Source organism: Charadrius vociferus, unplaced genomic scaffold, assembly GCF_000708025.1.
Source record: "Charadrius vociferus isolate BGI_N301 unplaced genomic scaffold, ASM70802v2 scaffold103, whole genome shotgun sequence".
Taxonomy (NCBI): Eukaryota; Metazoa; Chordata; class Aves; order Charadriiformes; family Charadriidae; genus Charadrius; species Charadrius vociferus.
Window position 1 is genome coordinate 3,883,026 of NW_009648061.1, and position 27,594 is coordinate 3,910,619.

General features: G+C 35.5%; 1 protein-coding gene across 1 annotated transcript in view; it reads right to left on the bottom strand.

Moving 5' to 3' along the window:
* The window catches only part of MARCH6 (membrane-associated ring finger (C3HC4) 6, E3 ubiquitin protein ligase), a 46,668-nt gene that overhangs the window by 12,402 nt on the left and 6,672 nt on the right, over nt 1-27,594 (bottom strand). The window contains exons 3-17 of the mRNA XM_009883797.1: nt 24,197-24,340; nt 19,869-19,941; nt 17,696-17,864; nt 16,792-16,933; nt 14,702-14,751; nt 13,999-14,050; nt 10,548-10,606; nt 9,870-9,950; nt 8,559-8,627; nt 8,352-8,426; nt 7,379-7,513; nt 6,768-6,887; nt 4,466-4,566; nt 3,418-3,555; nt 1,392-1,593 (exon numbers count right to left, since the gene is read on the bottom strand). Of these exons, the coding sequence (XP_009882099.1) occupies nt 1,392-1,593; nt 3,418-3,555; nt 4,466-4,566; nt 6,768-6,887; nt 7,379-7,513; nt 8,352-8,426; nt 8,559-8,627; nt 9,870-9,950; nt 10,548-10,606; nt 13,999-14,050; nt 14,702-14,751; nt 16,792-16,933; nt 17,696-17,864; nt 19,869-19,941; nt 24,197-24,326 (1,596 nt within the window). The 5' untranslated portion in view covers nt 24,327-24,340. The remainder of the gene's footprint in view (nt 1-1,391; nt 1,594-3,417; nt 3,556-4,465; nt 4,567-6,767; nt 6,888-7,378; nt 7,514-8,351; nt 8,427-8,558; nt 8,628-9,869; nt 9,951-10,547; nt 10,607-13,998; nt 14,051-14,701; nt 14,752-16,791; nt 16,934-17,695; nt 17,865-19,868; nt 19,942-24,196; nt 24,341-27,594) is intronic.

Consider the following 27,594-nt stretch of genomic DNA (forward strand, 5'->3'; position numbering starts at 1 on the left):
ATTCCTGCAGAGAGCCATTTTAGAGGGTAAAAACAGCAGTGAAGGAATTACCTCCCCACCCCCAAAAAGCCTTAACTTCAAACACCCAGAAGCTCAACAGTTGTGAAATCCTAGAATACTTTCAAATTTGCTTTCAGTTCTACTAGGTTGAGATTTATAGGGGGGAAAAAAACCCCCACTTTATTTTGTACTTTGTTATGAGAATTCTGGTAGATTCAGCATTTTAAGGAAATTTCAGAAGCAATACTACACTGTTCTAACTTTAGCCATTACTCCCATTCTTGAGCTATACCTGAAACCACTGTAAATGAGCTGTGTGTTTAAGTCTATATTTGATTAACTCAGAGTTCTGGTAACAACAAACCAATTTATCTAGTTTGACCTATATGTTATTCTAGAAAGTTAAGTATTTGCTAACAACATTTCCTTTCTAATTGTAGGGGTTTAGAGCTTTCAAGCATCATAACACCTTTTTATGTTTAATACAGATGCAACAGAAGTTCTCCATTCTTAATTAACTTTCTTAATAAAGCAAAAAAGTTTAAAATACACTTCAGTTACAAGACTGAAGTGTGCCCTCTTGAAAGCCATGCCTTTTTAGAGACACTCCTGAACTACCTGTTTGCTCGGAGGTTATTAAGTTTCTAATTGTTAGGAAAACAAGATGTAAACTAACAGATAATACACAACATGTATTGGAACTATAAATAAAACAGTAATTGAAGATCATAAGTTACAGGCTGAAAAAAGCTATATGTGAGACCAGAGGAGGGTCACAAAGGCTGGAGCACCTCTGAGACAGGCTGAGACAGTTGGGGTTGTTCAGCCTGAAGAAGAGAAGGCTCCAGGGAGACCTTACAGAGGCCTACAGTGGACCTACCTAAAGTGGACTACAGGAAAGATGGGGATGGACTCTTTATCAGGGAGCATAGTGATAGGACGAGGCATAACAGTTCTAAACTCAAAGAGGGTAGATTTAGATTAGGTATTAGGAAGAAATTCTTTACTCTGAGAGTGGTGAGACACTGGAACAGGTTGTCCAGAGAAGCTGTGGATGCCCCATCCCTGGAAATGATCAAGGTGCCCCATCCCTGGAAATGATCAAGGTGAGGTAGAATGGGGCTCTGAGCAACCTGGTCTAGTGGAAGGTGTCCCTGCCCATGGCAGGGGGGTTGGAACTAGATGATCTTCAAGGCCCCTTCCAACTCTAACCATTCTATGATAACTGTAAGTCTGCTTTTTAGAAAGATGCAAACTGTACAAACCACAAAACAGCATGACCCACCACTTGACTTCAGATAACACATGGGCAAAATCTTTATTACAAAAAAAGATTATACCCATTTTTCAAATGCCTTTCCCTTTTCTCTTAATGCGTTAGATAAACCTACCCTGAGTGGGAATTTTAAAGGCCTACGATAAGGCTGGAAACCCACAGGTCCTCCTTGTTGAAGTATGGCTTGATGGGCTGCATGAAGACCTTCTCCCACAACTGGAATGGCATTATTATTGCGAGCATGCTGGTTGTTAGGCTGCTGGTTTGCATTGTTTTCATTCTCTTCCTGGTCACCAAGTAGGTAAGAATGGAGATCCCTGTAATGATCAAAATTTCAGTTTTGTTCTGTTTGATATGAATGAGAATCTTACAGAAAGACAGGCCTACTCAGAACGGGTACAAGTTGTATGAAACTTATACAGGAGTACAGGCAGAATCTTTATTTTATAAACTAAACCATTTCCTAATAACGTACTCAAATTCATCCTAAACACAGAATTTAGAAGAAAAATGCTATTGTGGATGGAGATTAGAACAGTGGGAATACAGCCACCAATAAAGATCACTTTGCTGTTTTCTTTAAAAACAAACAGCTAAAGTTGTTGTGCATATAAAAGGCAAATTGCATCGATATTTCAGTTTATATAAACAGGCAGCTCAACTGACAGCTTTTACCTTACTGACACTAAGCTCTACTGGGAAACAATTGCCTTCAAACCTAAACAGTATAGCGACAGTACTGTATTGCTATAGACACGTTTTCAAAAGTACAGTCAGGCTGAGTCTTTCAAGAAGATCCTAAATTGCTCAAAACCTGTTCACAATTTTCTAAGAACATCAATCCTAGAAAGAGAGTCAATCTACTTTAAAAAGTATCCTGTTGATATTTCCTGCATACATCATTAGCAAATAGATATTTGAATCTGATTAAAAAAAACAAAACCCAATATGAATATTTAGAAGTTAGTTTTCCTCATCTTTAGCAGAATTTTAATTAGCAGTAAGATGCATGCAGATACTCTATTGGCAGACAATGAACACACTTTCCTTTGCTTTTCTTAGAAAGCAAACTGCTGCGAAAAGATTTTCATCTTTGCTCAACTAAAATTGCTGGAGACATTTTGCAATTTTTCTTAATAGCTTGTTGTGCAACAGTGGAGAAAGCAAAGCCATTTCTATCATCATCTCCGAAATTCTCTTCTTGAGTCATACTTAAACACTATCAAAACATGGCAAATTAATTAAAAAAAAAAACTTTCCAAAATGCAAACTAAGAAAACAGGGGTGAGGAGAGTTTCCTTATGAGAAGCTAAAGTAAATATTTTGGATTGCAGTGGAAGAAAAAAAGTCTTTCATTCCTTTTCTCAGTCTCAGACATAACTGAGCAAAGAATAAATCTTCATCCTAATAGTGCTGCATTGGCATAACCCACAATGAGCAAGACATGGTGGGAGAATGCCAATATACTTTGAAGTTAAATTTAAAACTTTATAGAAACAAAAATTAACCTCAATTTTTCATAACTAATTTGGCAAACAACATACGAACAAAAAAAATAATTTCAAGTGCTAGAATTCTGTCTGGCAGTCTAAATTAAAGAACCTCACTTTGTATAATAATTTACTTTAGCTGACAAAGATAGTTTCGTCATTCTTTAGAGACTGAACTTTTAACTTTAATATCCCCAATTTTAAGGTATTCACTTCTTCAGCCTAATGTTCTCTATTTTTCCCTTTTTTTTTTTTTCATTCTTATAGTAGGAAATACAAAATGTACACATGAATTTTATTTAGGTGTCTCATGGAAATGCTCTGCTGACACCACTTTAATTTTTCCATATAACAGGAAGTTAACAAGATGTTAGTCACACTTTTATAGATTTTTTTTTTAACTAAGCAAATGCTGTAATACTGTACCAGAAGATTCCTTCTCAAAGTCCAGTCCAGAAGTACGTACAACTACTGCTTAGAAGAAGGGACTTCCATAGGAAATCACTATAGAAGTTTTTCATCACACATTTATCTGTAAAATAGCTATTAAAGCTACTTGTTTGGATAACTCTCCTGAAAGCATGTTCCTTTCACGTTAAAAGGCTAAGCTGAACACAATGCTTGTAGTTGATTTTAGTCTTCTGTACTTACAGCAAGTATCCAGCAGTAACAGTCCATGCTCGTACAAGACCTTTCAACCACTGTCTTGTATGTCCTTGTTCTAGCAAAGCTGGAAGCACCACCTGAAGCAAAAGGAGCTCTAGGGAAAGTTCACTTACTGGAGCATCACTAAAAACGATGGGAAGAGCAGGAAGTCAAACATAAGGAACACCCTGATTGTAATCCCTTACACTGAATCATGACACCACCACAGTAAAAAAAAAAAATAATGTTGGATGCCAACAGGAACAATTATTAGGTTTTTGCAGACATTTTTTCTTATATACTAATCATGGCACAGGTTAAGTGTTCATGAGTGTTTAGGCACTTAAGAGCATAAGAAATTTAAAGAAATGTTTTGAAAGATTATATCGGAGAATATGATTTGCTCCTCTATTTGCTTCTATCATTGCTCTTTCAATTACTATTTAGAAACAGAAAGATATGCTATGAAGAGCATAAGAAATTTAAAAAAATGTTGTGAAAGATTTTATCGGAGAATATTATTTGCTCCTCTATTTGCTTCTACCATTGCTCTTTCAATTACTATTTAGAAACAGAAAGATATGCTATCATTAAAAAGACATAAAGTTACAGATAGTCTTTCATTCTTGAAGCAATGATAATCAGGAATGAATGTGAAAAACAAACATGGCAGCAACTTCACTATCAAAAAAGCTGAAGGGGAAAGTGTTTTGCAGGCATATAAAAAACAAATAGTTATCATTGCAGAAGTAATACAAAATGCCTTTTATTTTTCTAAATTGCTTTTTATTTGACAAATTGTATGATGTATCTATGTCCATCTTTTCCCTTTTCTAGAACAATGAAGTTTAGATTATAGTTGCTTTTTATTTGACAAATTGTACGATGTATCTATGTTCTTCATCTTTTCACTTTTCTAGAACAATGAAGTTTAGATTAACTGAAAACAAACAAAATAACATACCAAACGTCACATTAATGCTCAAAGCGTGCAAATACACTTTTTTCTAGTTATAGGGAGACTAAAAAACATTGGTTTGAATTAAATGCTTACCTGTAGAGCATAACATTGTATGGAAGAAAGTTTGGCAGGAGATACTTAATAATGCGTATAGGAAGCCAGAGCATGAGCAGTACAATTGATCCAAAGACAATCTGCAAGAAGGAAGTTAAACAAGTTAGTCCAAATAGCAGAAACAACCAAACCTAGTTTCCCACTCATCTCTCTGACATGTTTCCTGTGTGTGGTGCATTAGCCTTGGTTAACGGCCAAGTATCTACCCAGCTGCTCACTCATTCCCTTTTACAGCTGAACGGGGAGAAAATAGAAGGAAGGCAAGAAGACTTGTGGATTAAGATGATGATGACAGTTTAATACAGAAAGCAATAGCTGTGCACACAAGCAAAATAAAAAGAGGAATTCATTCACTACGTCCCATCAGCAGACAGATGATCAGCAGCTTCATGGAAACGAGGGCCTCAGCACATGTTAACAGTTGCTCAGGAAGACTGATGCCATAATCGTGAACATCTCCCCCTTCCTCCTCCTTTCCCACAGCTTTTCCTGCTACGCATGTCATATAGGATGGGATGGAATACTCCTTTGGTCAGTCTGGGTCAGCCATCCCACATATTACCCCCTCCCATCCCTCAGCTTATTCGCTGGAGGGGTGAGTGGGCATGGCAGAGGAGGGAAGAGCCTCGACACTGTGGAAGCGCTGTTCAGCTATAGTCAAAACACCTGTGTTGCCAACACTGTTTCAGCCTCTAAGCCAAAGCGCAGTAGGACACGGGCTGCTGTGAAGTAAATGAACTCCATCCCAGGCAGACCAGTATGTTATGATGCCCTCGCCAAATAGGACTGCAGCTGAATAAGCACAGACTGGGCAGCTGACAGTTAGGATAATGTCAGACAGTTCTACTTTTTCTCCCCTCCCCCAGCACTGGGATTACTAATTTTAGATTCCTTGCCTTCCTTAGTGGCTGAGTTATCAAGCAACCTGTAGAAGCCTCAAAAGATGTTTCTATTTCCTCGCCTTTTAAATTGGCTGAAAGATACATATTTAGCAGGGGAGACCAGGTGCACAAAGACCACACACTTTTATAAATCCTGTTTCCTTTAGGAACCAGATTAAAAGTCAAGTATATTTCAACACATTCTTACATGTCATATAAATGCACCACTAGATACTAAAAATGCAAAAAAAATTTATGTGTTTAACTGTACAAAAAAAAAATTAAATCCCATTCTTCTTTAAACAATAGTTTACGTTCTACACAAGAAATTTCTTAAAAATATTGAGAAAGAAACACAACTTGAAAAGTCTGACTTGTTTTTTTTAAATCATAAACTGTAAGTGATGGCTGTTTGGGTCCCATATTCTAGCATGAAGCTGGTAAAAGTTCTGAACTAATTAGCAAAGCAAATCAAAAGGTGAAGCTCAAGTAACCACCCGTTCAAACACAGTCTGAGAACATACCTCTAAGACCTTTAGTAACAAGCAGATCTTTGCTTATATTTGGGCCGCTTGCTGCAACACAAAGTTTCAGGCAGCTAAAGCATTATGATTATCTAAGGAGAGTGTACTCTGAAAGGTGAACAGGTCAGCTCCTCTTATGTACTGAAGGGCTCTCTAATAGAGGTAAGATACTTCTATGAGAGCTTTCACTGCTCGAAGTACTTTAGTTGTATTAACATTATGCCAAATAATAATGTTTCTGGTCTATCAGTTTTCACAGTTGACATGACATTTACATCAAAGATAGCTTGAGACCCTTCCTTTACTGCATGCTAGGCAAACTTCAGACAAACAAGCAAAATGAAAAAAAACTTTCATTGTTTTCAGTATCCTACAATGATAATCTGGAAACAGACACCGCTGGCCAGATCAGCATAATCCAATCCAAAACTTAAGTAGAAAGTTACTCTACCTCTGCTGTACTACTTTTGTTGAATTGGACACACAATGTTTACTGCAATAACTAAGAACATCATGAAAGAGTTACGTGATTTACAATACCTATAATAATAAACACTTGTTGTCTGAATACACAAACATTTCCTGGGATTTTGCGTAAGGAGAAGATATCACAGAAAGATTTGTTTTGGAAGGGACCTCTATAGGTAAACTACTCCAACCCCCTGCTCTGAGCAGACCCAGTTACATCAGGTTGCTCAGAACCTTATCCAGTTGAGTTTTGAGTATCTCAAAAGACGCAGATTCTGTTGGCAACCCATTCCAGTGTCTAATCACATTCATGGTGAAAATGTTTTCCCTTAAATACGCAGTAGCATATATGGGAGCTAACATATGAAATTTTCTTTCCAAATGAAGAAATTTGAGAAATGTCCTTACCACTGATAAGATAAACCTCCTGAGATGTCTATAAATAGGCAAGTGAATCATTTCCTGCACAGGATTGAAGTCTGGATCATTCAAATTCCTGAGAAACCATAAGACACCAGGTCTCAATACCTGAAGTAGGACATAGAAAACAATATATGAAGAGAAAGTTATCTTTGTATTGTTTGTTTTTCATTTTGGATAACACTGCTGCAGCAAATAAATTTTAAACATAATAGGGGTATTTGTTGAATAACGTTCAACAAAATGGTACAGAAATAGAACAAAGGAAGCATTATGATAGAGAAGCAATAACCAGTTACAAGCATAATTTTCAAGTATTAATCAATCTTAAACAACTGAAATGTATTTAAATTCATTTGAAGGCAACATCTGTGTTTAAGAACTCTTTGCAAACTAAAAATCTTTAAGTAAAATATATTCTAAATCATCAATTTTCACTGCAGTAAGTACTAGTGTAGCCTTTTACATAAGGCTGAAATCCAATATACACACACAAAACACAGTAGCAGCAATACCCACATGTGAAAGATTTAACTAACAGTTTAACATGCAAGCTTCTCTAACTATATTACATACAAATCTTGTTCTTATAGACTTACCTCTCTCAGTAAGAGAATGAAGGATGCAAAATAAAAGACGTAAACCATTCCAACTAACCAGTGCAGAAACATTGTGGTACCTGGGGCAGACTGAAAGCTCAATTCTCTATCTTTCAAAGTGGCATCAAACATTTCCTAGAAGGTAAGTGGTAAACTAAGATGAATAAAGTTTGGCAAACATCCACAGTTACTCATTTTGTTTACCCTAGTTCATATATACTGTTACTAGGCATTTAACTTAAATGTCTGCCTTGTGCTAACACATAAATAATTATAGCATTTAATTAGAAAATAAAGAATAAGTTACAATAACAGCAGCAAATGAAGATCAGTTTCAGATAAATTGCTTTCTTCTGACAGAAAGAAGAAAGAAGTCAACTCAAACACTAACATACACTACATAAGTTATAAATCAGCTCAAAGTGGCACTGTGATGGAAGCATGTACTTACTCCCTTAAGTAAAATTCTATTTCTACTAAGGCTAGAAGAAATACATTTTCTCCATTTGAAATTAATCACTTAATTTTTTTTCAGGATGAAAAAACTGTCCCTCTCAATTCAAAGCAAGCACAGCATGTATCTTGTTCAAAACAGAACGAGATTGGACAACTATTAAAATATGAAGTCATTACCACTTCACATAAGATGGCTACATAAAGAAGTTCATTCAGTACACAAGTTTGCCTGTAAGTAAGTTAATTATCACAGTGGTCTTGTAAATGCAGTAAAAATGATTAGGATTGTATTACTTTAATAATAGTATGTTAATTTGTATTTAGTAACATAAAGGAAAACGAAACTAACATTAAGCAGTACCTAAAAAAACCCTTTCCCTCTGGAAAGACTATGTTTACAAAAACAGAAGAGTGCTGTCAAACTCATTGCAACAACTCTCCTCTCATCAGAACTTGCTTTGCTTTAAATACAAACACTGTTAAAAAAGTATTTTATACAGTTTATTTCCATTCTTACCAAAGAGCATATATCCAGCCACCAACCACAGATGAGAGGAAACACACCAATTTCAACAACCACTAACAAGGAAACCTGTAGGAAAAAAAGAGACAAGAACATCTCACTAGTTTAAAAGAAATTGCTAAGAAAATTACATTGTAAGTTTAAATTGAGGGGGTTTTGCTACCCCTCCACCCCCCAAAAAAAAAAACCACCCAGGATTACCTTGACGACAATATAGCAAACTCCTAATAAACGTCGTGATCGCTGGAACTTAACAAGTGCTGCCAAACCCTGAATAGTTTTGTCAAGAAAGTAACAGTGAAAAATATTTTATAACACAGTTTGATTAATATGAAGCTGTATTATGTGGCTTTTAGCAATAGGAAATTTTATAAGAGACAAAAGTGAAATAGGAAGTATGTATTTTATCAAGGCTCTGTTTTTAAAATTGCCTTTGACTCCGGAAGTCACAATCTGATGTGCTGGATAACACCCCCCAAAAATATGCATCTAAAATAAATGAATTAATAAATCAAATAAAAATAATACTACCACTCTTCTGAAATTAAGCATGCAAAATTTTTCTTAAGAAATAAACAGTTGCCTTTGAAAATGTCTGCCACGAGTGGGCAAGTTTCAAATCTTAAGGCCTACCTTAAATGGTAGCTTTCCTTTTCATGCAGTCCAAAACAAATTCTCAGCTTTTCCAAGAAACACTGGGTGCATATTACAGTTTGGGGGTTTGTGTTGTTTTCTTTTAGGAGGCAAAACAGAGACATGCTAATCAATTGTTTTACCACATTTGCACTGCACATTGGCATAGTGCGGTCTAAAGTTGATGTTAGCTTTGTGCACTCCTGAACAGAAACGTGTTAACAAATGTTTATTCTTTTCAAAATGAAGTTGATGTGGTCCATTTAAAAACATGCAGCTAGAATGCAGACTTTTTACATGTGATCAAATCCTTCTAGCTTTCAGGACTCTACTGTTACTTAATTTTCTGTGTAATAATGAGGGTTATTACCTGAAATAAATCCTTGTTGTAAACTCTCACTGGTTCAGAGACATCAAAGGGAAACTAAAACAATCTGCACTCTAAAGTTCTGGCAGGATCAAAAAATATGTGAAAAAAATTTTCACATCATACCCTATGTATTTTCATAATCTCATTCTCTCTCTGCTGCAACTACGCAGCCTACAGCAACAGTGTAAGGACAGGGAGGAAGAAACAATGGTTCTACACTCATCTTCTCAGACAGACCTTCAAAATTTAGTTGGAGGCTTTCAAGCAAGCATAGAAACCTATGATTTTGTGTTGTTAAACCCGTGCAAGTATTCTGAAGAATGCAGTCACACTGACAACTTTTAAATGTCCAAGAGAACAGAAGAGACCTTTTCTAATGTCACCAAAAGAGCAGAAAAAAAAAAGGTAAATTAATTGCATCTGCATCATGTCTGCGACTCCTCAAAATACAGCCAGAAAAATGACTTACGCATAAAATCCAAACCAGGTAACCACTGACAAAAGGATACATGACAAACAATTAGAGTCACTGCAAGCAGAACATATCCGACTATAGTTGTAATCAGGCCTTCAAAGTGAGATGCTTGAACCTGGAGGGGAGGGGGAAAAAAGGAAAGCTTATCAGCCGCTTAAGAGATTGTTATGTAATTAAGATAAATTCCAAATCTCAACTCTTCAGGAAGTATGACAAGTTTCTTCAGTTTTTACATATTTTAATCATCTACTACTTTTTTGGTATCTCCATCAAGAGTGTAAAATGTTTACTTTTATTGGAAGAGTCTAACAACTACTTTCTTCAAACATGAAACAACCTCTATATATGAAACCAAGTGTCACCTTATGCTACCTCACTACCTCCTATCTTTCACTACCTATAACTATGAAAATTACTCAGTATACAAATTTAAAATCTACATGAGGAACAAGAGGCTGTTAAAAAACCCCAAACCATATGCATATTTTGGTAAAAGGGGGAAACCTAACTTGAAGTGTAAATAACGGCGGAAGTGTGAAAGAGAGAGAACATTTTTAATCATAGATTAAAAAAAAGGTTTGAGGAGAAAAAATGAGAGACACTCCAGGTTACTTTTTCAAACACAAATAAAAGTGGAAGTATGCTACAGAAATATTGTGGTTAAATAAATATCAGCAGTTTTTACATTTTGAAATTATAAAACAGTACTCACATATTCCTCAAAGCCCAAGCCAACAATGGAGAAGTGACCAATGTGGTACGGACAAAATGCTGCATAATGTAAGCAGAAAGAAGGGGAAAAAAAGGCCATGAGACCTGCTAACTGGAGCTTTATTTGCAGTATGTATATTGTAACATGGTAATTATTCTATTTCTCATCAATTTTGTGAAAACAACTGAAAAAAAATTACTTTCTGTACAAATATTTGCAAGTGTTATATTTCTATAATTTTACAAACACTGAAAAACTAGATCTGAATTCACACTGAGAGACTACACACAATATAAAACTACACAGAATAAGATGACAGTCTATTCCTTCTTAGTTAATCTTGCTGCGTGCAAATTAATTCAATTTCTCAGTCTTATGTACTAGGGTATTATCACTCTCATAGACTGCTGTAGGAACACGTTCTGTATATTCACTGTTTCCCATGCAACAGAAGACTTAAGTAGCCGTTTTACATCTTGGTCAGATGGGATTTGCTTTAGCAAGGTTTCAGTTTTAGTGCTTTAATTCTTAAGAATACTATGAAAAATGCAAGCCCATCAGAAATTTGCAAAGGGAAGAGAAGATGCGGGGGAGCAAGACAATGCTTCAGTGAAGGGATGAGGAACAATTTACTTTGAATTAACATATCAGGAACTGTCACCATTCCTGAGAATTCACTCTTGTCAATTCTGAGGTCTCAGAAGGAATGAATCAAAAACCACAGAACTTCCCCCATTTTTGGACACCTGTGTATTTGCAACAGTATAGTTGTTTTAGCTCACCCAGTGGTCTTCTAACCAAGTTACGAACTACAGAATTCAATATCACATTCCTACAGGAGCAGGGGGAGTCAATACGAAGTAAAGAGGCTGCAGTAGCTGCAGGCTTTTATTTTCACCTATATTGCCCTCACTATATCATGATAATCCACTCTGCAGACCACTGTAGACTAAACATACCCTCAAATGAGAAGCCACGTGATTTTCTCTCTCCTTCTCATTTCCATATGACCAACATGTAAAAGAACTAGGAAAAGATTTAGCAGCATTTGTATTACCCTAATCAACGTTTAGAAAGCTTTAATTTATGTCCCTTTCAGAAAAATCAGCAGTTACTAAGAATAGCAAGAATGTAAAAGAAAGAGAGGACTTGAACTTTTCCCGCCCAGTAAGACCAAGAGAAAGAAAAGAGTGAGATTTATTTTTTAATCTCACAAGTCCTATAGACATCAGAGTCATGACTTAAAAGTCCTATCTTTTTGGCAGTGTTTTTTTGAGATTATAGTGCAGGTTATCATGTTTTTAAAATAACTTTCTTTAAAAGAGAATTTCTAATATATCATTCTTAATATAAAGCATAAAGGAGTAGAAACTTCTCTGCGAGTACTAAAACAAGCTATAGAAAATATGAATTAAGTCGAACTTAACTAAGTTATCCACAAGAACATCATAGGAGATTTTCTGGACCAGTAATTAAGGTTCCAAATTCCTTCCCTTTGTTTTATCTTCTACGAAGTACCTCCTGTGACACTCGGAGGACAAACTCACCAGGACTATAATTACAAATAACTAGAGATTTGGCCGTTCTAAATTAGGCAGTATTACTTAATGAGAAAGATACTGAAAATAGGCTTGAGAGGCACAAATTTAATTCCCAGGTCTCCTGCTCGCTTGCTTGGGAGAGTCATTTGCATTCTCTTCTTTACCTGTTGGTTTCCCACTTGTTAAAGCACCCTTAGATCTACTGAAAACATATCTATTTGACAACCTTATTAGTTATTCTTATTACTCACTTACTATTGAATTTAAATCAAGGATTTAGAAATTTCTTATTTAGTATCTACTTCTTAAAAAAGCCTAAATTTTATAGCAGCTAAAAACCCTAATTATCATCTGATAACTACAGATTAAAATAGACTTTTAGCAGAAAGAAATAATTCAACTATTTCCCAACTCTTATTACAACAGTTACAGTTTTTTGTGAATTAAATATACATGATGAGTCTTTTCATTTTCTTTTGATCTGCTGATTCATTTCAGTAACTAGATGCTCAAATCACGGGTTCGGTATTGTGAGCTTTATGTTGCCTGCAAAATTTTCTCATCTATAGTATGACCTTGGTTTTTAAAGCTCAAACACTTCTGCCAAGAAAGATCACCCAAAAAACCAAAGCAACATAACCAATCTCTTTCTAAATTGTTAATTCAGAGCAAGTGAAATTTTGGGTCTGGTATCTCTTTAAGTGTTTAAAATGCTCTACCTTGTCACTAAAATGCTGCTGCTTCTGCACATGGTTGTGTCAAATTAACAACACTAATGAGCTTTAGCACTATAATCCAAAAGCTGCTGTTAGGAGCTAAACAGGCAAAATCAAGGCAAAGAGAAGAGCTGTTATTCTCCCATGTGACTCAACTGGTGTAAGGTACAAAAAAATATCTGAATCAGTCTAATGCCTCTAGGAGGGTCTTAAAAAAAATTAATTCTAAATTTGTTACCCCCTTTTTGCAGAAAAAAAACAGAGTGGAAATGCAAATTTACCCTACATATTATAAGCAGTAAATACAAAATAGGAATTCCAGAAACTCTCAAGGGGAAGCTTACTGTTATTTGCAATAAGGTAGGCATTTTACCCTTTTCTTTTAGAGGTCAAGTGATTGGCAAATATATACCTACAGTTTGGGGATTTTCTTTTATTTTTTTTTTTTAAACTGTGACAAGTTTATGTCCAAGAAATTTTCCTAGCACTGACTATACATGGAATCAGAACATGGAAATATTCCTGTCTTGTACTAGAAATAGAAAGAGTTTTGCAATCATTTAACCTTACAACTCAGCTTCAGCATCTACAGGAAGGAAAAAGGAAAATAAAGTAAAATACACCACTGATCAGAATTTACTATTTTCTGAAATTTAAGTCAGTCTAAGTTGTATGAACCAAGGGAAGTTGTTCCATAGTAATTTTGTAAACAAGATGAAAGTATATTTGACAACTCTACAGTCAGCTACATTTTTGCGCATCCCCCTTCCTCCCGCTTTTGAGCTCCAAAATGGATTCTTGATGTAAAATGTGATTTATCTGTATCTAGGGAAAACTAGAAGAAGAAAAAAATATCCTAGCCATTCCTACAAGTACTGCAATGGCTCATAAATTAAATTCCAGGAGGTTCCTCCTTTGTTTTAACAGGATTCCAAACAAATATTACCATCTGTGCTTTGGTTGTCATCATTAAGCTTTTGGTAGATTTCTTATTTTAAACTTACTCTCTTAAAGGAATTAAAATGACAAAACTAGAAGCAATTCAGCTTTATTATTCATATTTCCAGTTTGATTGTGGTTTCATTTTCAGGTGTTATAACTTCATTTATTCTGAGAGAACAACCTTAAAATTAATCTGCATTATCACTTCACAAAGAAGGATCTTTTTAAAACCTATAAGCAATTGATACTTACCAAACACAAGTATGAACAATGTATTTAAAGATACCACCCAAAAGACATGTTCCTGCGAGGAGTATGGGTGAAGAAGGGAGGAAGACAACAAGGAAACAGGACATAAATATCAGTAATTTAAATAAGAGACATGACTTTTGTAGCTAAACTACTTATTTCAACTGCCTGTTATTACCAGAACTTGCAGATCTCGTGTTAGAGCCAAGAAATTTGCTCTAACAGAGACCAAAACAAGCAGGACAGACTGCGAAAGCATCTGTTTACATTCATGGACATTTACCTAGATAAGAGTACTTATATTTCTTTAACACTCTTATTTTGTACAGATAAGCTTTTCTTTTAAAATCAATATAAATATTAGAGCCAATCAGAGAAGTCTGAATGAGGACTATTTTAATCACAACATAAAGAGCAAAACTTAAGGCTAGAACAGATAGGTATTTTCAGTTTATGCTTCTTTAAAGGGTCTATTTTTTCTTTACAGTGGAGTATGTGACCCAAAGTTACCTATGCCTTAAGAAATCCCACTCTGTGAAACTCCTAAAACAATTTGCTTGAACATGACATCATATAAAAGTGTCTTTAAAGAACATATATCATATGAAAGTAGAGACTCCAAATAGAATGATGTAACTTATAAAAATACAGTATACTTTAAAAAGTGCCTTCTACAGAAATTCTTGAAATGCAGTATTTCACTTACTAAAAAAACCAGAGATCCATCAAGTCCAAGCATCTGTGAAGATAAGAAAGCTAATTTTATTTACCCATCAGAAAAACTAAGCAACACGCATTTAAAATAAGCCTCATTACAAGCCTCTTTCACACCAAATTTTAATGTCCAATACAGTCTAAAGCTTCTTTTATTGCTCAACCAACAGAACCTGGACATAAATTCTTAAAGATAGAAACTAAGTTCTTGTTCAACACAGTAAACTCAGTTGATCAAAGGCAGTGATATACCTGTGGAATATCTTAATATGCATGTATTTATATACAACAAACCAAATATATAATCAATTTGTAGGCTACTTGTCTCCAAAACTTTGAAGACTGACAAATATTTTACAAGTGATTGAACTGTTATTTAAAAATATGCTTAAACAACTCAATATTAAAATACAGGAGCCTTTAGCCTTTTTTTTTTGTTGTTGTTTCCTACTTGCAAAGCATCAGTTTATGTCGCACTGAGAAAAATCAACGGCTAATGTTTTACCTTCAACATATAAAAGCAACCAGTAACAGGATAATGTTGCTACACTGTGTGTTATTAAGCTTAGAACAGAACCGGTTCACAGCTAGGGAAGACAGGAAACAAATCCTCCATCACTCCGCACAACTGTTACGGGAAGCATCCACAGAACAGCCAAAAATAGAGCATCTATTAAGAAAAATAATCTCTCCTTTTCCCCCCAATTCAAGGATTTCTTACTATTTCAATTCAGACACTCCTACTCCATGATTACTACTGTGAAGTACCAGGTTCAAAGGCTATCTTGTACCAGGATTTTACACTAGGTTCCAAGATATTAAAGTCGTACATCTCTTACAAAGTAAACCAAGATGCAAATATTTTTGAAAATTCAGAGAGCTTGCATGCTATTTTCACATGATGAAATAGCAGAAAAGCCTACCCGCTTTGGGTACTAAATGCCAATTAGATGTCTACTGTCTATGCCAGCATATAGGATTGGAAATGGTTATGAGAGTTTGCTGAAACTGATTTCTATATACATGGAGAGGCATCAAAATATTTTCAGTTAGGAGTACATCAGCATTTCCCAGCACATAAATTGGGTTCAGAAACATAACACTATTGTCTTGAGATACACAGTAGAATGGTTCGGAAACTTGAATTTAGGCCCTTTTTCACGAAATGTCTTTCAAAACAAACTACAAAGTTTTCACTAGATACAAAACAAAGATCAAGACCTGTACCTCATGATGAAAACTGTATTTCTACTACTCTGCAATCGATGTAAAAACTATATCATAGCCTACGAATACAGTGACTAGCTTTACAACTGTCTGCCATAGGCACTAGTGATGCTGTTACATCACATGAAGCTGCTCCATCTACCTTCAGGTAGATTTTGCTGCATGTGGTGAGCTTTGGACTCCAGTGCTGGCTACTTCTAAACCAGCTACAAAACACCAGTTCTTGAGTGTCTACACTACTCTGTGATTACTTTGCACATGCATCTCATGCTCTAGTTATGGAATTTGTGATCCATAAACAAAACAAACACAATGTTACATCAAAATGCTCCACCATTTTTTTAAGAAATCATTTGTCTCTTACAAAAATGTAAATAAAGTTAACCAAAATGTCCAGTTCTCTCTTTTCTTTAGTTTAATGCTTTCATAAATACAAAAATTAAGCATTAAAGGGCCTCTAGAGATTGTCTAGTCAACCCACCTACTCAAAGCAGGGTCAGCTACAGCACATTGCTCAGTGCTGTTCCCAGTTGGCTTTTGAGTAACTCCAGAGGCAGAGACTTTACCACGTCTCTGAGCAACCTTTTCCAGTAGTTGATCACATGTACGTTAAAAGAGAAAAAAAAAAAAAAATCAAAACCCCACACCTGTGGTTGGGATTTTTTGTTGTTTTTTTTTTTGTTTGTTTTTTGGTTGGTTGATTGTTTTTTTTTCCTCTCTGTCTAAATGGAATTTCCTGTATTTTAATTTGAGCCTACTGCCTGTTGTCCTGTCACTCAATACTACCAACAAGGCTCTGGCTCCGTCTTCTTTACATCCTCCTACTGGGCATTTATACACACTGATAAAGTTCACCCTGAGCCTTCTCATCTCCAGGCTGAACAGTTCCAGCTCTCAGCCTCTCATCACATGTCAGATGCTCCAGTCCTTTAATCATTTTTGTTGGCTCTTCACTGCACTCATTCCAATATGTCCATATCTCTTGTACTGGGGGAGCCTAGAAGTGGATACAGCACTGCAGATGTGGTCTCACCTGCGCTCAGTAGAGGTGAAATCTCTTGATCTTATGAAAACTATCATTATATTAAAAAGACAATAATTTAAGGACAACCCGAGTCAATCATCAAGCTGAGGATCTCTATCTCAGTCTTTAAAAAAAAATTACAAAAGAAAACAAAATTTTAATTATTTCCCCCATGCGCATATTGCTTATATCATCTCTTCTCCTGCCCAAGAAGCTCCCGTAAGCACTAAAAAGGGTGCGTGTGTGTGTTAGGGGGCCGGGAGAGGGCAGAGAAGCTCCAACTTCAGAAGTTTCAACAAAACCTCCAAATGCTGTGAGAACAGTGAATTGTTACCTCATGAACTACTGAAATACTTATGAGAAAGACAAAATAAAAGCAAGCTGCATCTTCATTGACTATGGCTGACAATTCAGCTTTATATTTACAAAATTATCCTAAAAGTGTAAAGATACAGACAAAAGAATCTAAACAATGTTAAAGTCACTTTACAAAAATTATACTGTAACAAATCCGTTAACATTCCATTTTACAGAACCTCAAAAACATAATAGTGGTGTCACTGAGTTTATACAGGAACACATGTTCAACTTCTGCAAACCTACAAATGAAGATATCCTGCAGTGAAATAACATTACCGTTGGGTTCTGATCATATTTATTCACAATAGCACATTTTCTAAATTTATCATGAACTGAGTCACGAACCAACTACTTAACTGAGTAGTTAAGTTTTACCTCATTTTGTTGACCAACGCCATTGAGTGGCTGTTGCTGATTTTGTTCCAACCACTGCGGTGCTCCTCCATGGACGATCTGTTCACGTAACCAAACAAGGCTGATAAATGCACACAGGGTGCATGTTACCACAAAACAGCCCTGCAAACAGTCAGCCAGTAAGTTCTCCCTGTTAAATAAAGAAAAAAACCCAACATTAATGACAAATATATTTTGCTAATAAGAGTAAACTTAGTCATTGTTAACTACCACAAACAGATCCTTCTAGTCCAAATCAACAAATAAAATGGTATTTGTGCAAAAAGCGGATTTATTTTTGTGTCTAGTTGAAGTATCTAGAAATAATTATTATTTAATATAAAAAAAAATCTATTCAAAGGTTTCTTTTAGGAAGGCTGTATGTACCTGCGTACAAATGATTTTAAGTGCCAAGATAAACACTGATTTGGAAAAGGTTTTATTTCCCTCTGGCTTGGTTTCTGAAATTATTACTGTCTAAACAAATATTCCTGCAAAACACGGTCTGGCTCAACATGAAGAAAAGCTTCAAGAGTAGTTCAGGAAAAACAATTTTCAAGAATAGCAAAGGAAACACAGTAGTTGCTAAGTAAATGATTTGATACAGTGAAAGGTCTGTTTAAATAGCTATATGCATAATATCTAGACCACTGAAACATTTTATCTGCTGAGCTATCCTAACCAAAAGAACTACAGGGTTTGACTTCAACTGCTCTATACTTTGGGTAGTCTTTTACCCCAGGTATTATCTCTATACTTTAAAAATCCTAATCTATCTAGTCACACATAACTGTAAAGCAGCAGCAAAACAAAGTTCAGTTAGCCAACTGAACTAGGGTTTCATGCAGTGCAAGAGGCACTTCAATTGGCTTAAGCAACCCTCATCCCTAATTCCAGGTACCCCCTCCCACTTGTTTTCACCCTTGCACTACTTGACCATAGTGAATTTGCTCAGGAAGCTAACCAACTTCAATACATTCTTTAAAAAAAGTAAGAAATATGCCACCACATTACCCCCAAAGAAGTATCAGTCTGGCACACCATGCAGATGCACAAACACTTGTGCCTGCACAGTACAGTGAATACCATAGGGACAAGAGGTCCAAAATGAAAAGACAACACAAGATTCTATTGAAATTGACTCTGTCGAAGCATAGCTCCACATGCCATCAAAATCTGACACATACTTGAGTCCTTTATTTTCTCCCTAGACTGTAAAAGATGCAAGAAGAGGTGCTCTAGGTTCAGTTGTTTCAAATTCTTCTCAGAAAAATAAAAATAAAATCTACACTTACTGGGAAATAAGAGGAAAAATACTGTTATTAATCTCAAGCAAGCATCTCTCTCCATTAATAAAAAATAATGAAATGTAACATGACCTGATGTCTTAAATCTGGCAATGCATTACATGAGCATGATGATGCTCAACTGAGATGACTTAGCTGAACTTCACAGAACATTCATTCAAAATTTGCTTGATGTGCAACTGATCCCACTCAAACTGAGGTTCAGTTGTTCAGGTTCAAGATAATGAAAAAAGTAAGAACCACCCTGAAACTCCATTGTGTTGGTATGTACTGATTATTTAAGTAAAATTGGTTTAAAAAAAGACAAAGTAAGACAATATTCAATCGCATATAGTGATTGAAGCAGTAAAAGTGTCAGCTAGAAGGCAATCCAATAAAAAAGTAGTCCTTATTACATACAAGATTCGGGATGGATACAATTAAATTCAACATATAAAAATATAACAAAGCAAACAGCATGTGAAATTAATATTCTTAGCAACATATTAATTTTCTACTACGTGGCATCTGATTTAAACCATAGGAAATTATTTTTGTTTTAATTAAGTGTAATTTTCCAACACAAATTTTCTTGACATCAAATACAAATCTTCGTTAATCAGAGCCCATTTTGTAAAGCCTTCCATCTCCAGAGAACCTGAATAACAGGACTTCAAAGTGAAATGATTTCTACTGTAATACTGTTGGCCATACATCTCGTTATGCAAAGGGTAACAGGCAGCTGCTCACATAAGATAATGGAAGATAACAAGCATAACTGGAAGAAAGGGACACTAAGTTCCAAAGCAACCATTTTTATGGTAATCTGACTAGAAAAGTTATTTGTATCAAACTGTTAAAGTACTTACGTTGACAGAATATCTAATGGCAGTGTCAGTAGTGAGCTCACAGAGCCAGTAAACAAGCACTTGTAGATACGACCTGCATGAAGAAACAGAAGCGTGGTACAAATTTGATTTTGGTTATAGACTCACTTGGAAAAGACCATAGGTACACTCTTTTCACCTACTGTCCTAACTAAATTTATGACATGGGAAAAAAAATTAATCTCAACTATCAGCGAACTAACAGAACTCAAGACCATATACAACCATGTGGAACAAAGCTATATTTTAGCTGAACATTCTTGATAAAGTATATATTCAAAGTGTAAGAATTGCCATATTAGGTTAGACCCAAGATTCATCTAGATCTGTCTCCAGCACTGGTCACACCAATGGATGCCTAAGGAAGAATATGAAAACAGGTTAAAGATACTTGCAGCAATACTTCCTCAGTGCATTCTCATATGCTTCACGCAAAGCAGCTCAGTTCCTGTGCCATAGTATCTCAACGCTAATTAATCCATGATGGATTTCCCCTCCCCATTAATTTATTCAATCATATTTTGAACCTGTATAAAGTTTTGGTATTACGATATCTTATAGCAAGGAGTCTCACCATTTCATTATCTGTTTTAAATAATTGTTTTATGGGTTAATGCTTGATGCTAGTTAAAGTCAGCTTTTTACCATGATTCCTCAGGCACATAATCTTAAAAACAGGTTAACAGTATATATAATCTGCTTCAGAAAATTAGGTTCAGATCCATAGGAGGATGACGTAAGGGACAGATTCTCAGAACAGGAGGGAAGAATTAAAGCACCCATACCCAGAAACGCAATTCTTAAGATTCTCATTCCACCCTCTAGACAGGCATAGGTACCCAAGTATATACTGGCACACTGTGATGGTTTCTATGACCTAAAAAGCTCGATTATTACCTCCTTGGTTAAATCTGTTTGGAACTTACATAAAGTTTATGTTTCTACACCTCTCATCAATCAATCCACCAGAAATGCCCAAAAGGTCTACTGTTTATGCTCACCTTTTATATAAGGCATAATATAACACTTGGAGGAAGTTAACACTGACATCCCCAGGGCAATCCACCCCTTCCGCTGAAGTTCTGTCATTGGACAGAAAATAATACAAAATCGTAATAGAAAATTAAAAGGTCTAGAGTAAGTTAGAACACGAAAGAGACAATGGCTGCAGCTAATCTTATGAAAATGTTGTTTCATTGCAGCCAATACTACTTATACATTTTATATTGAACAATCATAAAATTAAATTTAGCAAGATGGTACTGATCCTCTGCTGCCTGCGAGTTTCAATAGTTTGCCTCTGTCTACCATCTACCTGCACGGTGGGGGAACTTCAAAGGGGCAACATACCCCTGTGAACTCTGCCAGGCTGAAAAGGTCAAAGAACACAAGCCTTATAACTCCCAATTACACTACACTGGTAGGAAACCAGGGTAACAAAAATCATTGTGAGATTTTTGGAATAGGAAGGGGATTTTATTACACAAAATCTCTAAGCAAAATGATCTCTAAGCAAGCTGTTTTTTCTCACAGATTTCACTTGCTCACTCTCTTACAAGCACTAAGACATGTATGCCCAAGCGGGCTGGACAGGATGACTTGTGAACAACAGTGAAGACAAGAAACACCACTTCGTAAATCCTCATTGTATGTCTCGAATTCTTCTTGATTGGCACTCCTGAACTGATTTTAGACTTGCCTTTCATACTCTTCCCGAGTGGATGCCATTTGGGATCTTTGCCTCATTGCTGTGTTTCATCCCTCGAGTGAGGCAAAATTCACAGTTCTCCTGTTTTCCTTATCTGGTAAGTCCAGTCTTGTTCTTTGTCTTCTTGACACCTTATCTTTAGTGTGTTTCTTTTCCCTCTTGATTTGAATGAAATCACATATACAGTGCTCTTTGGCAAACAGCAAATACTCCTTTGAGCCCTTCTGCTGGTTCTACTGGTGCTCACATACATAATTCCATTTATACTTTACTCATGCCAATTTAAGTAGTTCTATTACACATCTCTACAATTTTAACCTCTACGTAATTACATGAAACATGCATACAACCATTCTCTTCAACTGTATTATTTAAAAAAAAAAAAAGGCAACTGAATCACTCCAGAAAAATACATTTATGTGCTATGTCAGTGTGTAATGACTGGTTTCTAAAATTTGAGATACAGGAGGCACTTCAGACAACTCTACTTCCACTCTAGCATTTCCTCCTGCCTCAGTGTACACATTCACTTTACTCAGTAGGTATACCTCTTTCTTACCCCATGTACTGCATAGGTACCTTGGCTATTTCACTCTAGGAACCGTGCAGCTAAATACAAATATCACAGACAATAAAACCACTTTGGATTAAATTGGCCCAATTAATCCCGATTCTCTGAACAGATCACAGCGAATTGCGTAACTGCTTTTTTTCATCCAGTAATGTAAATATGCTTTATGCTAAGAGAATAGCAACCACATATCAGAGCCTGCTGGGATTAGGCTGAGGGTACACACAGAGAGACAAATTCCTTTTACTCAACTATCGAAGATGAATATGCAATAAAGAAGTGAAATTACAAAAAAAAAAAAGTAGAATTTATCCCACAATAGGATAACTGCACGACTAGCACATTAATCTGGAAGACAGATTTGTTCAACCATAGATCTCCTTTGGTATGGTTGACAAGTTTTTTATGCTGCACCTTTTTCTTCCAGATATAAAATAGTGAGAAGAATACTTCCTTGTGAAGCCAGTGACACACAATTACATGAGCCATATGACAGAAACAGGGAAGGCAGAAGATTACATTTAAAAGTATTTAAATATTACAGAAAATTAAAGATTACATAAAAGACATTTAACCTAGGAAGGCAAGATGTACAAAAAAACTCACATCCACGAAACAGATCCTGACAAATTTCAAAAGTAAATGGATTTTTCAGGGTTTGTTAGACTGAATGGCTCTACCACGTTGGACGCCTTCCTGTGTAAATATGTTACCCTTCACAGTACATTAATTCTTAAAGGAATCTATATATAGCGGTACATGTGCAATGTTAAAGACAGAAATTAAGACAAAGTAAAAAAACAATTGGTCACTTTTAAATCAAAATCATAATTCAGTTATATTGGCTTAGTAAATGAGTATTAAAAACCAAAAATAACATTTGTAAAAAAAAAAGTTTAGGTGGTGACTTCTGGTAACATTTCAGTATTACTGCTTTACTGAAGAGCCAGCATCAAGTTTTCAGACAGTTATGAAACTTAACCACCTGAATTAATCTATTGAATGATTCTGCTGTCCTAATCTATTGAATATTATTCTGCTGTCCTTTAGAAGTTTTAGTAAGAAAAGTGTACAACATTTGCATTATCTAAAAACCTAAGGAAGACATTTGAAGTATATTTAAGTTTGAACACAGAGCAGTTTGTAAATCTTGGTTACTCCATGCCCAGAAAAGCTCTTTTTCTTGCACAGGAAGGACAGGCTGCAGAAACAGGATCACTCTTTTATCGCTGATGCCAGTATTGTGCTATTCTCAAACTAAGCCAGTGCCAGCTACAAATAAAAGCACAGAACATATTGAGAAACTGTCTAGGGAGATGCATTTACTGGCTCCCTGCTCTTTTATTCAAGGGGTATATTACTGTTTGTAAAGATGCACTACCAATCATTTCCTTGGCTGAATACTATATACTTTTTGCCTTTTTTCATCTTCTCTATATTTTTAGCTTGTTGAAATATCAATAGTTCTCTTTCCATTTGTATTTGAAAAGTGATTTTCAAACTGGATACTACAGTAATTTAAATGCACACTCTCTTTTTCTGTTAAATTCCTTTACTACTTATAGGTCTCCATTTAGGATTTTTTAAGAGGAGTTTTACTAATCAATTTGTGTATGACTGTAAAGGAATTTCACTTTTCACACTAAAAAAATACTGCATTTTCATTCATAGAGAATTAGAAAAAAAACAGAACAATTCTTCTATCCTAATATCAATAAATGATATCAAATAAAAACTTCCATATAGATTTTAAAGAAGATAATTGAAAAGGGGCATTTTATTGGAATAAGAAGTTTAAAATCACTTTTATGCATTTTCTTCTATGTCTTAACACCTTCCTGCATTGCACTACTAGCTTAAGAGTCAAATAGCTAGAACTCCTGAGTGAAAATCAGGGAAATAATGTCTTCGAATTTATGATTTTTTTTTTTTTTTTAAATAAACGAACGATGGTCCCACACAACTTTGCAGGACGTGCCATATTTTCCTACATATAAGAGTATTACAGTACAAAAAAAAATTAATACTTACATGCAGTAAGAGGTACTACTCCCAACCATGCAAAGGCCACAAGTGTATAATGAAACCAGTATCGTATTGCTGTGCCAATACTCGTAACCAGTCCAGCAAAGATGTCTTGGATTGGAAGCCGTGAAGGCATATCTGGGGAATAAACTGTGTAGAAAAGGCACTTATGAAACAGTTCTTCCTTTAAAGAAGCATTTATGTAAAGTCCTGCCAACTACAAAATGTTTCTATTTGGCAAAAGCTTACTAGAAGAATAAGCATATTTTATAGATTCCCAAGAGATGATCCCAAACAAATAGCAAAAACAACCCCAACTTAACATAATGTATTTGTTACATTGTGTACTGAGTGGAATGGGAAAATTAATAAACTCCATGCTAGTTTTTGACTTAGAAAAGTTTTCTTAATAGCTTTATTTATCAATTGTAAACTCTGATTATCTCAAAATAAGCTCAATCCTGCAAGAAAAATCAGATTCTAAATTCAGTAGCCCTCCCACTCCGCACTACCTCAAAGATACCCTTGTCTGTTATTTATAAACCTACTTCAAGGAAAGACCACAAGGAACAAGAGCAATTAGCAATTTTGCATACTGTCATTTTGTTTATGCTAGGTAAGTTAGATTCCATTTGCTATCCAACAGCACAAGAAAAAAAGAAATCAGCAAAATGAAAGCACCACACAGACAGAAAAACTGAAAGGAACTGATTAAGTATCTACAGACATTGAAATTTACACAGAATGACTTACTTTCAACAAATAGCTATTTCATACCATGCAAGATATCTTCTAAGGTCACTCATATTATAGCACATAATGCAAATCTCTCAGCCTGTATAAACATTTTCATAATAGTAGATTTTCTGGACTTTTAAAATTCAACACCTACATATTACATAAAACCGGCCCCTACTCAAAAGCCACGGAAAACAGTGACAGGGCTTCTTCTCTTGCAAACAATTATAAAATATCTATAACAATTTCATTACATCTAGTTAGCTTCTACACACTCATATGGATGCCAAGAAGTGGTAATAAACAGTATCAATAACAGATTTGAATAAAAAAGATAAACTAGTTACAAGTTGCACAAAGACATTGCTGCCTGGATGTTTAACAGTTATGGTAGAAACTGCTGAGCTTGAAGACTAACACTATTAATTAATGGGCTATTTTTTAAAATATCACATACTTGTAACTACATAAGGAAACTCAATTTTTATAAGAACTACTGAAGAAAAGTTTTCCTTCTCTCTCATTGACAATGCTTTGACTTAAAAGTTAGAGAAATACTGCTTCATGCAGTCTACCTGCATCCCCCCGCTTTCCTCTAATCTTTGCTACCTTTACACTCCTAATCGTACTTTTACTAATCTCAGAGAGGTAGCCTCTACAGGATAAAAAAAACCCTCTTCTTTTCTTTCCAGGGATACTTCCCTAAGTTTCTGTATTGTAAAGAAAACTCACAACCATAGAAAAGCAGTACCAAAATGCAGAAATAGCCAAAGAATGTGGAGAGTCTGGTGCGTTTCAACATGTGGATTATATTTAACACAAAGTAACACCAAAACAGTGACCATAAGACAAATAGTAACTGGTTTTAAATTTCAAAAGGTTCTTATTTGTCAGGTACCTGACAAAGAACTGGAATTCTTTAAAAAAAAAAAAGAAAAGACTGAAAATCTAACACTAGGGAAGTGTAACTGTGAGAACATAGAGCAGTAAATTGAAAGCAGGACACAAACATATTTTGACACTATCTACCAATTTACAATTTTCTTATTATAGAAACAGATTCAGGAGACAATTTGATAGTACCATAGAAAATGACAACTGAAGACTTACTAATGATCTCTCAGCTCACATTGAATAAACATTCTGGAAAATTATCAGAGGAAACAAGCTGAGCTTTGTTAAGCATGCTAAAAGAATACCTACCTCAAGTATATTTGTTATACATTTACGGTATCGCTCAGGCAAAACTTAACTCAGCAGATACTTTGAAGCTTATTTTTTAATTTACAACAAATCTATTTTGATCAACACTTTACTGCAACAGGGGCTACAAGGAAAACATTAACTTCGTATTAATGATTTATTTGTTAGGAGGAGGTTGGGAGGGTTTCAAGTTTTTTAAAAAAAATGCATCTTTCAGGAATTACCGAACACTCACACAGAGGACTGTAAAAAAGGATGCCCATCCTAACTCAATAAAGCTGAAGTTGTTAACAATGTTAGCACCTCTACATACTAATTTTTCTAAAGACTTTAGGATTACAACTGAGCATTCAAATAAATGCACAACATAGCTACTACTCTGAGAAGACAAGCTACATCCCCCAAATTTTAATGATTTGGTGATTTTGATGACTTCAGGAGGTGTGGGTGGGGGAAGACTGCTGTTTTTCCTCTGCTTTGCCACACCTCAAAATACATACAGCTTCTACCACTAGAAGCTTTATACCATGATGATAAAATAAAGCCTTTCTGTGTCCTACAACACTCGGGTGGGTGAAATGCAAAAATTCCTAGTGTGACAGGAACCCCTAGTGCGCAAGCACACTGCAGTACTGAAGCTTGCTACCAGTAATTTTCACAGCTAATCCCCCCCACTTGTGTCTGTCATCTACTGCCATTTTCTTTCCACATTCCACCCCCTTTTACCCACTCCCCACTACCACTGCGAGACTTCGCTGTGGCGTACATCCTCTTCATTCCCTTTCGCACACTTGTCCTCCTCATCCTTCCTCCATCCCTTAATTCCCATCCCAGTAACCTTTCCTAACTCAGTCTGAGAAACCAATTTCCTGCATTATTTACCACAGTTCTTCCAAATAAAAATATCACTCCTAGAGGCCAATTAAAGCAACAGGTTTTTTCCTATTACAGCCTGAAATTCTAACAGACTTTGTCTGAGCATAAGAGAGCTTTCATAGCTTTATTTCAACTTCTTTGAGCTGTCCAGGCCATAGAAAAACTACTACAAAGCTTTTTTTGTTACTCAGGTCACACCTGTGCAGCGTAATTGCTAGTCTACTTGTGAATACTAGATTTGGGTGGGTTTTTTCTGCTATTTTATTCTGCTATTACACTGACATATATAAGAAAGGAAAAACACAAGGCTTTCTTTAGAAATGTTCCTTCTCCTAGAAAAAAATAAGGAAGAAAGCAGGCAATAATGATTTGTACTTTTCAGGGAAACAGTTCGTCAATAGATCTCAGCTGACAAAAAAATCCAGAACAGGAAAACTGGGGGGAAAAAAAAGCTCCCAATGCTCTAGCTTACCAAAGTGATACCTTTAAGTTTATTACAGGAAGCTTTCTCATCATTCCCATTTCCTCAGATGCTATTTAGTACAAACATCACACCACTGTACTTTGACAAAAATAATAGAAACAAT